Source organism: Chlamydotis macqueenii, chromosome 20 (assembly GCF_036417535.1).
Source record: "Chlamydotis macqueenii isolate bChlMac1 chromosome 20, bChlMac1.mat, whole genome shotgun sequence".
NCBI lineage: Eukaryota > Metazoa > Chordata > Aves > Otidiformes > Otididae > Chlamydotis > Chlamydotis macqueenii.
This window is the reverse complement of record NC_141575.1, coordinates 11,708,248-11,721,515: the sequence shown is the minus strand read 5'-3', so window position 1 is coordinate 11,721,515 and position 13,268 is coordinate 11,708,248. Positions and strand designations below refer to the sequence as shown.

The window sequence follows — 13,268 nt, the reverse complement described above, 5'->3', positions numbered from 1 at the left end:
AAGAGAGAGAGAGGACTGCATTGAAAGAGAAGTCATTGTATGAATATTCTGTAAAAAAAAAATGTAGTCAAAAATTTAAATGACGCAGTTGTGCAAAGCCGAACGTGGTTGTTGGTGGTGGGTGTTTTTTTTCCCAAAGTAAAACGAGTTAAAAAAAAAAAAAAAAAAGGAAACTGGAAGAAAAAGAAAAGGAAAAAAAATTAAAGGAAAAGAAAGGGAGGAGGCAAAGCATTAGCACTATGATGTCATCGGGGTCGGGATGAACTCAAAGAGAAACGGAACTGAAAAATGTAGGCATTGGTGTTAGCGAGTCGGACCTGGTTAGCGCAGGCTGGGAGCACCAGCCGCCATGGTGCGGGGGCAGCGAGCCGTGGGGACCGGCCGCGCTCTGCGGCGGGCGCTGAGAACGAGTCCTCCCCAATTGCTTTCGTGCCAATGAGTGTGACCTTTCCGACGGGGGACGGAGTGACCAGGTCTGGCTCTGCTACCGCACGGGGGTAACCAAAATGTATCCCGCTGGTGCGTAGAGCATGCTCGGGGATACATTTGCTCCTCCTTCTCAGTTCTCTCTTTTGCGGACATGCACAAACGGAAAGGAAAGCAAGATGAATGGAATGAAATGTCTTTTTCTTCCATGGCATCTCAGGAAATAGCCATGGCAAAACTGTGATCCCAAAAACCATTATTTTTGTTTGTTTGTTTTAATAAATAAATCTTTCCACTTGCCTACCTTCTAGCAATGTACCAGATACTAGTGCTCTGACGTTTCCTCCTGTGGAAAAGTCTCACAATGTCAAACGGCTCTTTACCATGAGGCTGTTTACCCCCGCAGGGCAGCATGCTTTGCTCACAGTCCCACAGATTCTGCCCAAGGACCCAGTGCAGTATTTTCTAGAAGGTTGGCAAGTGAAAAATGGCAGTGCGACTAGTGTGCTCTGTCCCAGCAGCCTTAACCCCCTCGGTGCTGCTGCTTTTTGGAAGCAAAAGAAAAAAAAAGGAAAAAGGAAAAAAAAAATAGAGAAATGGCTTTTCCGAGACTCTTTTCAGTGAGCTGGACCCAGCGAGCTCTCAGGATGCAGCAGCCCGGCCTCCTGCTCCCCCTCGCTGCTCTCGGGCAGGTGGTCTCCACCCGGGCAGCCCACCCGCACGCCCCCAGGGCCACCGCACCCGCCTTGTTTCAGGGTCCCCAGGCCTCGTTCTCTGCCTGTCATTCGCTGGCTCTGCTGCCAACGGCAGCCTCCTTTAGTCGCCTAAAGGATTTCGTGCTCTCTGAACGCTGGTTTGCTTCGCCAAGGAAGAGAAGCAGCCCGAGTGATTCAGAGCGAGCTTCCAGCTGCCCTAAACTGGGGTCCGGGGCACTGTGGGGCTCAGCCCCAAAAGCAGCGGGGTGGAGGAAGCGTGAGGCTGGTGGCCCATGGCCGTGCCCACGGCTCAGTGTCATGGCCAGGTACCAGTGACTCTCCCGGGCTCCCTGGCCCAAGCAGCATGGAGGCATTTCAGGGGTGGGAGAAGCCTGGGGGAGCAGTGGTCCCAGGGACGGGGCCTGGGGGAGCCTTGGCGCTGACAGGCACCGGCCTCGCTGGCTCCCATGTGGGGAGATGTCCTTGTCCCCAAATGACAAGAGCACACACCGCCTCTTTTTGGAGTCGGTCCCGGGTATGAGGAGGGCTACTGCACCCCTGGGGAGTGGGCAAGGACAGGGAGGCGATGGAACCATCCCTGGAGCCCTGCTCCACTGGAACACTGGGCAGGGATGCTCAGCAGCAGCGGATTATCCCTCCCGTCTGCTGGTGAGCGCAGCCGGAGCCGGGCAGCGGGGCAGAGCGCCTGCAAAGGGAGCTGTGCCAGCACCGCTTGCTCGGCCAGGGCAAGATGTGGCCCTGGCATGCGATCCCCAGCAGAGCGAAGTCCCCATCCCGAGCACCGCGGGGGACATTTGGGCCAGGTCTCTGTCCCGGCTGGAGCTGGGTGCAACGCCTCCCGGGAGAGATGGCATCGGCCAAGGGCAGCTCCCGGGAACAAGGGGGAACCCTACATCTTGCTAGGCACCCAGTAACGCCTGGCTGGAGTTACTGGGGCATGGGGTGCGGGACAGAGGGCCCCATGCTAATCCACAGCTCCGCATTCACTGGTTTGGTGAAGGAATGGAAAACGCACCTGTTGGAGATTTGCTCTAAAAACGGTTTGTCCTACCTGCAGGTTTTTCCTCCACACATTAACGGCCGCAAACGCCAGCTGCATCTGCTTCCTCCGCGCGTCCTTATGCCTTTTGTAAGCTATTTCTATGAATATTAAAAATATCCCGGCAACAATACCTCCAGCCACCAGCATAAACACACCTGAAATAAGCAGGAAAGTTACAGGGGGCAATGCAAACTGCACCACCACACTTCATCTCCTCTGCATCACGCTCAGCAACAGGAGCATCCGCCAACCCCAGGCCCCCCCGGCCCCCCGCCATCCCCCCGCAGTCCTGGAGGGGCCGGGGAGGGGAACCCAGCAGAGCGGGGCACCCGCGGGGACAGGACGGGCAGCAAGGTGACGGGCCCTGGATGCCTGTGCAAGCTCCTGTCCGTGGGGCACGGGGCAGCGGCCGTGCTGCAGCGACGCTGGGGCAGGCACAGCGTGCTGGGCACCGCACTGAGCACCGGGGCAGAGCCCGGCCCCTGGGGCTGTTGGGTCCTCTGCGCCAGAAATCCAGCTCTGGTGCTTCCCCTTGGGAAGAACAGCCATGCACAGAGCTTGGCCTCGGCTGGCTGCAACCCTCAGGGCTGAACTTTTGGGAGTGGTGTCTTGAGGGTATGGACCCAAGTGCCCCTTTGCTCGGTGCTTCTGCCCCGACCCGCAGCGAAGCGAGGACAGGGTCCCATCAGTCACCTCTCATCCCACGTCACCACGTTGGCCGGGTGAAGGACCCGGCACCACTTCTCTTTGCGAAGAGGGACCAGGAAACCCCGCTCTGTGTCCACGATCCTCCTCCTACCCCCTGCCCCCTGCCCAGGGCCGGCTGGGACACGCTTCTCTGGGCTGGGGGGCTGCCCCTCACCGCCAGCCCCCTCCTACCGCAGGGTCCTTGCTCAGGCCTCCCCGAGGTGCTGCTCCCCTCTCTCTGCCTTGGCGACAGCTCTGATTTCACCGTGACAGCCGCAGTTTGGCCAGAGCAGAGGGAGGGGAGCAATGTTCCAAGCAGCACAGCCCCACCGAAGAGAAAGCCGCCCCAGGGAAGTTGGGGGAAGCTTCGCGGAGCTGCGTCGGACAAGGTGGGATTGGAGCCTGACACAGCAGCCTCCCAGCGCTAGGAAAGCACAAACCCAGAAGAAGCAGAGCTTTGGCCCGAGAGGAGAGCCCCGGAGAGGAGAATGTCTTGAGCGAAAGCAGGCTACCCAGCGAAGAGGAAGAAAGAGGTTTGCAGAACAAACCTGCCATATTTTCAAAGGTGAGTGTTGCTGGGGCATTGCTACGGGAGTCACACTCCTGATACCTCACCCAAGTCTTGTCCAAATCCTCCATGAAGCCGTTCTCGTGGGACCTGAAAGCAGAGGGAGACAGGGAAGGGTAGTCACTGGGGACCAGCGGCTGGGGCACTTGCCTTGGCACCCTCCGTCCTAGGACTGGTCTGCAGCCTGCAAGCGCACCGACCGGTGACACGTGTGTGTGCAGGGCACGCCTGGCTGGCTGCGTATGCATGCACACGCGTGCACTTGTGTGGCTTTTCTGCAGTGAGTGTCTGCAGCAGGCGTCCACACCGCGTGTGCCTGGCCCTGCGTGAGCCGCCTGCACGGAGCTGGGAGGTGTCCAGGGCTGCTGGGTGCCACTGCCCCATGTCAGAGAGCCGGAGAGCCGGACGGCTGCTTCCAAAAAGAGCCACGTGTCAGGCGGGTTCCCGAGGGCAGGCATGGAGCTGATGGTGTAGGCAGGGCTTGGAGGGAGGCTGCAGGTAGCTGGCACAATTCACATCCCCGCTGCCCTCCTGTGCGACCCCCCCACCTGCCATGGCTGCTGAGGAGCTCAGGCAATGCTGGACCCCAATTCTCTGGGTCAAGGCAGGGGGATAACCGCTGCCTGGCAGCTCCCCGCTGTGCGTGGCCAGGGCTGGGACTCCCCAGCACCCTGATGTCACAGCTTGGGAGGAAACAACCTGTGTCCCTGCAGCTCTCGTCTCTGCCTGAAGAGCTAGTGGGGATGGAGGGGGGCACAGAGCATGTGTCCCACCATGGGTCCCCCTCCACCTTCCTCTCTCTTGTTTATGGCACATCCCCACCACCTTACTGGGCCACCTGTAGCCCTGGGCCTCCCCATCCTCTCCCAGGAGGACACCAAGGGCTCCAGCTGCATCTCCAGGCTCTCGCATTGTTGTCCCAAATTCCACCTGTCCTGTCGCCACCCATCCCCACGGTAAGACCACCCCACGGCGGGGTCCCATGCTCCCTATGTTATCCTGGGTCCTGCCTGTGTCTTCCACATCCTGCCCATCCTCTCTCTCAGGCCTTTCATCTCTGCACCTCAGGCAGACCCCTGGTGGCTTCCGTCCCTGTTTGCCTCTAAAATTAATCTTATGTGTCTCCCTCCCTCCACTTGCTGCTTTCCAGCCGCCTGCTACTCCATCGTCATGTTCCTCTGTCTGCAACGAGCGTGGTATTTCCTAACACAAGGAAAAACCCTTTTTACCCATAACATCAGATGGCCCTGTGGCACTCCATGCTGCAGGCTCGTGCCGGTCTAACAGCCTCAGTCGGACTCACCAGGGGTCCTGACAAATCTCTGCCTCACAGGAATAGCCAGAGTTGAATGAAAACCCCCTGGAAGATCAAGCCAGGGCAGCGTGATGGTACCGGCCAGGCCGAGCTCCCGCAAAGAAGTTGGGAAACGGCAGCAGCCCCATCTGCCGCTGCAGCCCGTGTCCTGCTCACAAGGACCTGGTGCCGGGTGGCCCCAGGGCTGCTCCCCACCAGCTTTGCCTACGCTCCTGTGCCCCACATGGCTCCTGTCCCCCCTGCCCTGCCCTCCTGCCAGCTCCATGCTGCTCCCCCGGCCCTGCCAGCCAGAGCTGGGGCTGCAGGTGCCCACCCCGGTCACCCAGGCACAGCCCCTCCGTCAGGAGTGACAGAGCAGCGCCCAGCGCCCCCGTCCCCACAGAGGGCGTGGGGGGGTGGCAGCGCCTGGCATGAGGCTACTTGCGCGCTAACATATGCAGCACTCGGGGCAAGCCCCGCGCCACGAGCCAGGTACGGACTTGAGGATGGCCAGGGAGACGTTCTGCTTCCACGGGCTGTCCTTGCGCATCCCGATCCCGAAGCCAGAGCGGAAGAAAAGCTCCCCCGTTGTCACCAGGTCACACTTCTGGGAGGCTTCAAACTCCAGCACCGCTGAGTCCCAGATGAAGGCGTGGAGCTTGCTGGACACCAAGAGAGGAGAGACAGGTAAGGCTGGGTAGCTAGGTTGGTACACGCGAGGACTGGGAAGATCCCACCCAGCAACAACCAGGTAGGTCCCGTCAAGCCATGCTTTTACTGCAGCTCCCTCCAGGTTCACATCAGCCTTGCATGCTCCACCGGATGGCTGCCCCACCAAAACTCTTCCCAGCACGGCCAGACAAGGCGCTGGTCCCACTCACTTGTCCCTCACTGCCTGGATGGCTTCCGCAGCACTCTCGTAGTTGTGCTTCTCCATGTGCCGGTACATGGTGCTCAGCTCCACCTGCCGTCGGAAGTAGATGTCCACCGAGCTCTGCTTCACCGTGGCGTAGATGAACTTATCAGAGGGGTTGCGCAGCTGGAAGGCAAGGGCAGGGCTCCATTTCCTTCTGTCCTTCACCAACCAAACTGGCTCAGCCCAAAAGTGTGTTTCCTAATTTCCCACCCCCTTCCTGGACCTGTTTCCCAGAGAAGACCCTGACCTTCTCAGCAGAGATGAAGATGCCATGGGGCAGTGGATGTTCAGGGACCATGGTGGTGGGGCAGGGGATGCTATGGGACAGGGACACCGTGGTGCTGAGGACACAGGAGGCCTGTGGACACCACGGGGCCGGCGGTGTGTGGGTAGGGCGCACAGGCTGCCGCGGGTTGGAGCTGCTGCGGGGCGCGTTCCTGTGTGCCCGGGCTGACAAGCTGTGGCTGTCTCCTTGCCAGAGCAGGAAATGGGTTTGAGGCGCGCTGGTATCTGCTGAGAGTATTGATTGCACCGCAGGGACAATTTCATTAGTTATAATCATCCATAATGAATCGTTTCCTCGTCGGTTAGTGCAGGCTCTCCAGGAACTGGCGGGCTGTTTGGCCGGGTACGTTCAATTTCTGGACAGGGTTTTTTCTGCTGATCCCTCCCTGTGTCTGTCTGTTCCCGTGCAGCACAGGGGCTCAGGCCCACCAGCCACTGAAGCGGACAGAGCCACCCGGGGCCCGACCCCCTCGCACAGACCCACGGCCAGGTTACAGCAGGGCAGTGGGTACTACAAGCAATATGACACCCACTGGAGGTACCTCCTGCTCCTCTGCCAGAGGTGGACAGGGAAGGGGAAAGCAAGCGAGGGGTCCTTACCCGAGGGTCGTTGATGCCCGTAATTCTCTCCTCAGGCCGGTCTAACACCAAGAAGGCTGCCAGGTTGGCAGTGTAGGAAGCCACAATGATCATAGCGAAGCCAGCCCACACCATGCCAAGAATACGTGCAGAGAAACTCCGGGGAGCACCTGGAGGGAGAGAGACGAGATCAGACTGGCACGAGAAGGGCTTGGCTGGCCACCAAAGCCACATCCATCCCACGCGAGACCAATGGCAGCTGCAGATGGCCCCCATCTATCTGCTCTGCTGCAACGCACCTTCTCCGATGCCGGAGTTCAGCAGCACTCCCCAGGAGAACCACATGGCCGAGGAGAGGGTCAGGGCATCTTCCTCCTCCTCCTCACTGTTCACTTTGAACCGGCCAAACGGGCTGGAAGACAAGAGAGAGAGCTCTTCTGGGCTTGTGCCCCAAACAGCTCTTCACCGTCATGTCCCATTGCCTTGCATGTCCCCTCTGCTGATCTGCAATGCTGTTTGTCTCACACTGGTCCCATGACACTTCTCTGCGGGCCAGAAAGATCATCTGATCCCGGCCAGCTCAGTCTTTTCCCACCGCACCATGGAGGGCTCACTGCAGATTAATCACCAGGGCACAGGGCTAACGGAGGAGACGGGCTCCCTGCCTTTCAGAGGAGCTGTCTTGGGGTCAAGGCAGGGGACCAACTCAGAGCCCAGGAGCTGATGGTCCCCTTGGTCAGGCATCAGCATGGCACCTGGTCTGGCAGGCACACTCCCACGCATCCCGGTGCCAGATACCCCACACAGCCTAGCAGCAGCCAGAGAGGCCGGGAGCCTCAGCCCAGGGCTGGTGGGGCAGAGGAAGGTGGCTTGGCTCCCACGAGAGCCTCCAGAATGGCTGCAGGGCTGTCCCTGAGCAAGAAACGTGGGGACCCAGGGGACAATTCCCAGGAGCATCTCCCTGTCCCCTCCAGCCCTTGGGTGACCCAAAGCGCACTCACCTGAACCGGTCTAAGAGGTACAGCATCACCGCCACCACATGCACAGAGAGCCCCACCAGCAGCCACAGCGTGCTCTGGAACGGCTGCATGAACGAGTCCAGGGTGCTGCGGGGGATTTCCTAGCACACAGGAGGGAGGTGAACAGTGCTGGCACCCATCGCGCCTGCACCTTGCCCACCCGGCTGGACCTGCAAGAGCCCCTGCCCTGCTCCGAGCTCCTCATGCTCTGCCACACAGGAAGGCTCAGGGTGGCCGAGCCAAGACCCAGCATTAAAACTGGCAACCCAGAGGCCGGCATCCCGCAGCAAAGGCTGGGATTCACAGCTGCCCTGGGGCGAGCAGGGGGAGCTGGGCACAGCATGGACATGGCTCACGTCTGCAGGCTGGGGAGCGAGGGACATCTCCCCTCTCCACCGAACAACCCATACCTTCTTCACAAGGATGGTGAGGCCCTGGTACTTGAAGGGCTTGGAGAACTCAATGTACTGTGCCCGCTCGTTGTTGATGGTGAGGGGAGCCACAATCATGTCCGCTTGGCCGCTCAGCAGCTCCCCCATCATCCCGTTCCACTCCTTCTTGTTGCTGTTGTTAACCTGCCGGAGAGCCAGCGCAGGGTCAGCCCGCTGCTCTGACACCCTTCCCCACCAGCCAGGACCCCCACCCGCACAGCAGGTGCCCTCCACCGACCTGCCACCCCACCCCTGCCCCGCAGAAGGGCCTGGAGGTGTTTCAACACATGATACCATCAAAGAGATGTCACAGGCTGCCCAAACTCACCCGCTCTTGGGTACCAAATTTACCATCAGCCACCAGATGAACCTCATAGGTGAAGTTCATCACCCCTGCCAGCCGGATGAGCAGGTCAATGCAGAAGCCGTAGCAGCACAGTGCTACGGTGGGGCGGCCTGTGGGAGGGAGAACATTGGGAGGGGGGTGAGTGGAGGCAGCCAGGGACCCCACGCAGGATCCACGGCTGTCTCCAGCGAGAGCAGCCACCGGCACAGCTCTGGTTTGGTAGGGGGTGTAATCATGACATTCAGGCAGTGCCGTCTGCCTTGACCACCCTGTTCCACTGCCTCCATTGCCCACGGGTGCGAGGGAAGCACCAGCGTGGGAAGAAGGTGAGTGGGGGGCACAGGGGTCTCATTCATTTGCTGTGTCCCAGTGAGGTGGGCTGGGAGCTGGTGCTACCGACCCACTGCAGGGAACGGAGCGGGCTTGGTGTGTGCAGGCTGTGCTGGAGGGGTGCTAACCCGAACCCATCAGGCTGAACACAGCCCAGGACACAACTCTGGGCAGGGGGGGAGCCACGCACAGGAAAGCGTGATGAGCCCAGGGGATGGACTCCAGGTGGATTTGGGCCAGCCTGATATTGCTAACCAGCTCACATGCCCCATCAGGTGCTCACTCCTAATGCTGAAACAGGGCTTCTGTCACAAAATGGTTTGAAACTGGTGGTGTTAGTACCAGTGCAGCAGGTGCTAATGATCCTCGGGGTCCTTGCTTCTGCTTGAGATTAAGGCAAAGAGAACTGGAGCACATCAGGAGACAGCAACATGGGATGCAATCCCCCAAAACAGCTCTGGAGCCCCCCCAGAAGAGAGTGGGAAAGTTGCCTGTTTGGGTCAAAAACCTGAATCCCAGTGCTCAGTTACTGCACAGCACTGCTGTGGGGCTGAACCCATAAGGGGGCGTTTTGGGGCTGAACGTGCTGTCACCTTTCTGCTCCTCTTCCTCTGGGCTTCCTGTGTGACTGAGCACCCTCCCTGGGGACCCTTTCTTGGGACAAGAGTCTTCATCAGCGGGGTGGGCTGGGGGAGCCGCTGCGCTCACCACCAGACTGAGTTACCTGGGATGGTCTCGTTGGGTCCGGTGCAAAAGACCTTCTTCACAGGATCTCCATTGATGGTGAATTCCTCCCTGCACGTCCCATCTGCTTGAGTGGGCTTCACATACACAAAGGGCTCTTGGTGGATCGTCACGATCTGCGAGGTGAAGCACAAATGCCCGCTAGTCTCTGTTCCCCTCCAGAGCTACGTTCCTCTGGGTGGGGAGCTGGGCTGCCCTCTCCATGCAAGTGTGGCCAAAATGCCATGGTGCCCTCCTCAGCTGCTGTCTCAGCACATGAGATCGCTCAGCCCAGCAGCAGGACCTGGCTTTGGCAGGGGGAACGTTTGCTCTCCCTGCATCCAAGAAGAGGAGCAGCCACATCAGCATCCTCCTTCACGTGGCACTTTCACCTCGGCCTCAAAGCCTTTCACACCCCTCCCCCTAGCAGCAGGCCGATGAGAACCACTGCACAGCCAGGATCAGTGCCCTGAACAGTGCTCTGGACACTGTCATGCTGCCCCAAGCTAAGGAATGTCTTTTGGTCCTGCCCTGGACCTTTTCAGTAAAACAGCATCCCAACACATCTGCACCACCTCTGCAGGAATAAGGGCTCACTGCTGGTGGGAACGTGTGATTTCTGTTGCTCGGACAGCAGCACAACTGAACGGTCAACACTGGTAAGACCAGCCTGCCCAGGATCCAGTCACTAAAGTGGCTGCTGGGGTACGCTTAAGGGAAGGGCATGAGAAGCAAGAGTGGAGGGAGCTTCTCGCAGTGTCACCTCCAGTTTCTGGCCCCCCTTCAGGGGTTTCCTGAGTCCAACATTGCAACCACCAGCCCACCCACCCTCCACTAGGTTCTTCAATCTCTTTTTGAACCTGTTTCCTTCTGGCATCTGCACTGCCTAGCAGCAACGGGCTCCAGAGCTGAACCATGCCTTGGCCAAGGGAGCCCATCCTTGTGCTTCCTGCAAACCTCTGATGGATATCCTCTGGCTCCCAAGCCATCAGGAATGGTGAACACATTCTCCCTCCATCCCTTCTTTGTTGTTCTCTCTCATATCCCCTTTCTAGCTGTCCATACCAAGGGATGCCACCCTATCTAGCTTGTCTCAGCTGGAAGCTGTGCTCTAGCTCTGAACACCATCCAGTACCTTCTCTAAGTTGTTCTGCTATATCCTCTCTGAGATGGCCCGAGCCCTGGGTTTGCAAATGCTGCTGACAGCTGCAGAGGCAGCAGTGGAAGCGGGAGGTGGATCAAATCACAGCCCTGCCTGCAGGGAGCTGAGGAGACCCATCACCCGCTATTGCCTTTTGTGGTTACCTTCAATTTGGTTGACATCTGATAGCCTTGAGGTTTCTCGGTTTCTCCCCCTGGCCAAATAATCTTCCGGTCGTTGGTCAAGACCTATGATCAATCCCAGAGGAAGGAGACAGACGTGAGCCTGTAGGCAGACACCCCAGCACACACAACGCTCCCACTCAACCTGTCCAGGCCTGTACGTACGTGGCTGCCATTGTAAATCCCAACTTGGACCAGCTTCCGATTCTGCAGGTTCATGATGCTGTAGTTGGCAAACTTCCTGTCCCCGTCCTCATTGAATTCCACCCGGCCGGTGACACCCTCCGAGTACTTGGAGGACATCAGTACCCTGTGGAGAGAATTACAGCAGGGCCGTCCTAGAAAACCTGCTGTGGCTATTGGGACATCTAAGAAGGGGTCAGAAAAGCTGATGCTTTCTCTCAGTTGCCTGCCATGTCTGATATGGCCATTACACTACAGAAGCCCAGTCAAGGTTACGTACGACCTGTTCACAGCCCCATGGTCATCTGCTCCTGATGGCTGAAGTCAGCCTGGGGACTTATGTTGCTCAGATGCTGTACTACCATATCTGTTGTCATGGTCCCCTGGTTTCCACCAGATCAGTCTCACTGCTTTAAGGAATGATCTGTCCCATGGCATCTAAGGACATCTTCCTCTGGGGTTTCCTTGGGAGCTGTGTCCATGCTACCGCTCCTGGTGCTTCTGTCTGGCACCAGCCCATGACAGCCTGGGCAATGCCCCAGGCACGAACATACACCACCAAGGGGAGAACCAGCCCCCAAAACCCTGGAAAGACAATCGTGAAAACACAGAAGTATTGCCTGGGCCACCTGCAGCACAGAGAACAACTTCAACTAGCACATGCCAAAACCTGCCACTGCAGAGGATGCTGGGTATCTTTCTACAGCAAGCTTCAGGCTTTCAGGTCCCATGCTCAACAGAACCCAGATCTGCAGAAAGGGCACTCCACAGTCACCGCAACCACACCTGCAGAGAGCAACCCCTGGCACAGGATCCCACTGCCAAAACCACCACCCCGGTGCCAGGTCGCACACTGCAGAGCATCCCTCCCTCCCAGGGAGCCATGCTGCGGAGGGAACTGCTGCTTCAGCAAGATCCCACCCGCAGAAAAGGCCCCTGTGCCTCCAGCATCTGCGGTGTCGCAGCACAAAACCCCACACAGCACAAAGTCTGGGTTCTGGGGAACGCATGCAGCATCTGCTGATCACCCTGCCTGCGGCAGCGAGGTCCGACAGATGCATGGACCACACCGCCCAAAACCACAGCACCAGCATTTGCTACAGCAGAGAGCAGCCTGTCCCATGCACGGAGATCTCTTGCTCCCAAGTCCTGCTTGCAGCACGCTGACCCATGCCGCAGCCCCGAAACATTCAGCAAGAGATGTGTCTGCAGCACTGAGCTCCAATCTGACACAAACATCCCTCTACCCTGACTTGGTAGAAAAACCCCTTTCTCCCCTCTTCCACTGTCCTAGTTCCCACGTGGGTAGAGTTCATTTTCACCTGAGCTGGGAGAGGAGCTGGAGCTGGTGGGACACAGCTGGGATAGGTTACTAATGAACCAACAGCTGGGATAGTTCACCCAAATTGGCCAAAGGGCTGTTCCATCCCATGGGACATCATGCTCAGTATGTAAGTGAGGAGGGTGCTGAGGGGGGTCTCCTGCTACTTGGGAAGGAGGTGGGCATCAGGATCCACCATGAGCTATTGTACTGTACATTATGTGCTTAAGTTTATTCTGTTATTAGTTTTTGTTTGTTTTCCATCTCTGTCTTCTTTTCTTCTGTTGTTCTCTTAAACTTTTAATCTCCATCTATGAGTTTTACCTTCTTTTCTTTACCAGTTCTCCTCCCTGTCCCGCTGAAGGGTGAGGGGAGTGACTGAGAGACTGCGTACCTTGGTCCTGAGTGGGGCTGAACTCTGACATCCACCCACAGAATGAAGATCCAGACCAGAGGGGATCATCCCTCCATGGCCCCCAGATCTAGATCTCTTCCTCCTGGAGTTGTTTCCTGCCCGCACTGATCCCAGCTGCCTGGGCATTGCCCAGGAGAGCATGGGTTGATGTGGACCGAACTGGTGCCAAGCACAAGGATGACACCTGAACAGCCTGGACAAAATGGGGGCCAAGTGCCTGAGCCCATGTCCTGGATAATTTTCTAGGAGAGATGTAGCCCTCACATCCAAATCATGCAGGAAAGTCCAAGCAGCCCTGTGCCACGTGCCCCAAAACTTTAGTCAAAAATACTCTGAACATGTTCCCACCTTGTCCAGCTCCCCCAATGGGTCCTCTGCTCCCTCCCACAGGACCCTTCCCCAAATACCTCTTGAAAAGCGGTCCCGTCTTCCAGATGTTGGTGTTGCCCACGCAGCCTCGCGGCGGGTCCGTGATATTCTCCTTCTCAAACAAGTCGTGCACGGCCTGGGCCACCACCGCGACAGCGTCACTGATGTGGGCTGACTCGTTCTTCCCGTTGATGAGCTGCAAACCGATCACTCCTGCCAGGAGCAGAGGAGGGGAGGTCGGCGGGGCGCACTGGTTGCTCTGGCCTTACTCCCACGTGCGGGGCTTGGGGGCCAG

At 58.2% G+C, this 13,268-nt stretch overlaps 1 protein-coding gene across 13 annotated transcripts in view; it reads right to left on the bottom strand.

Annotated features, from left to right (window-relative positions):
* The window catches only part of GRIN1 (glutamate ionotropic receptor NMDA type subunit 1), a 38,134-nt gene that overhangs the window by 8,110 nt on the left and 16,756 nt on the right, over positions 1-13,268 (bottom strand). For 6 of the 13 annotated variants that reach the window (XM_086763648.1, XM_086763650.1, XM_086763649.1 and 3 more), the window contains 13 exons: positions 13,012-13,186; positions 10,851-10,995; positions 10,668-10,751; positions 9,364-9,499; positions 8,292-8,419; positions 7,943-8,107; positions 7,515-7,633; positions 6,813-6,925; positions 6,535-6,683; positions 5,615-5,772; positions 5,234-5,395; positions 3,420-3,529; positions 2,194-2,339 (listed from right to left, as the gene is read on the bottom strand). In XM_086763648.1, coding sequence (XP_086619774.1) covers positions 2,194-2,339; positions 3,420-3,529; positions 5,234-5,395; positions 5,615-5,772; positions 6,535-6,683; positions 6,813-6,925; positions 7,515-7,633; positions 7,943-8,107; positions 8,292-8,419; positions 9,364-9,499; positions 10,668-10,751; positions 10,851-10,995; positions 13,012-13,186 — 1,790 coding nt within the window. Of the gene's footprint in view, positions 1-317; positions 570-730; positions 773-2,193; positions 2,340-3,419; positions 3,530-5,233; positions 5,396-5,614; positions 5,773-6,534; positions 6,684-6,812; positions 6,926-7,514; positions 7,634-7,942; positions 8,108-8,291; positions 8,420-9,363; positions 9,500-10,667; positions 10,752-10,850; positions 10,996-13,011; positions 13,187-13,268 lie in introns of all 13 variants that reach the window. The other 7 variants (XM_086763644.1, XM_086763645.1, XM_086763641.1 and 4 more) reach the window with 2 other exon arrangements.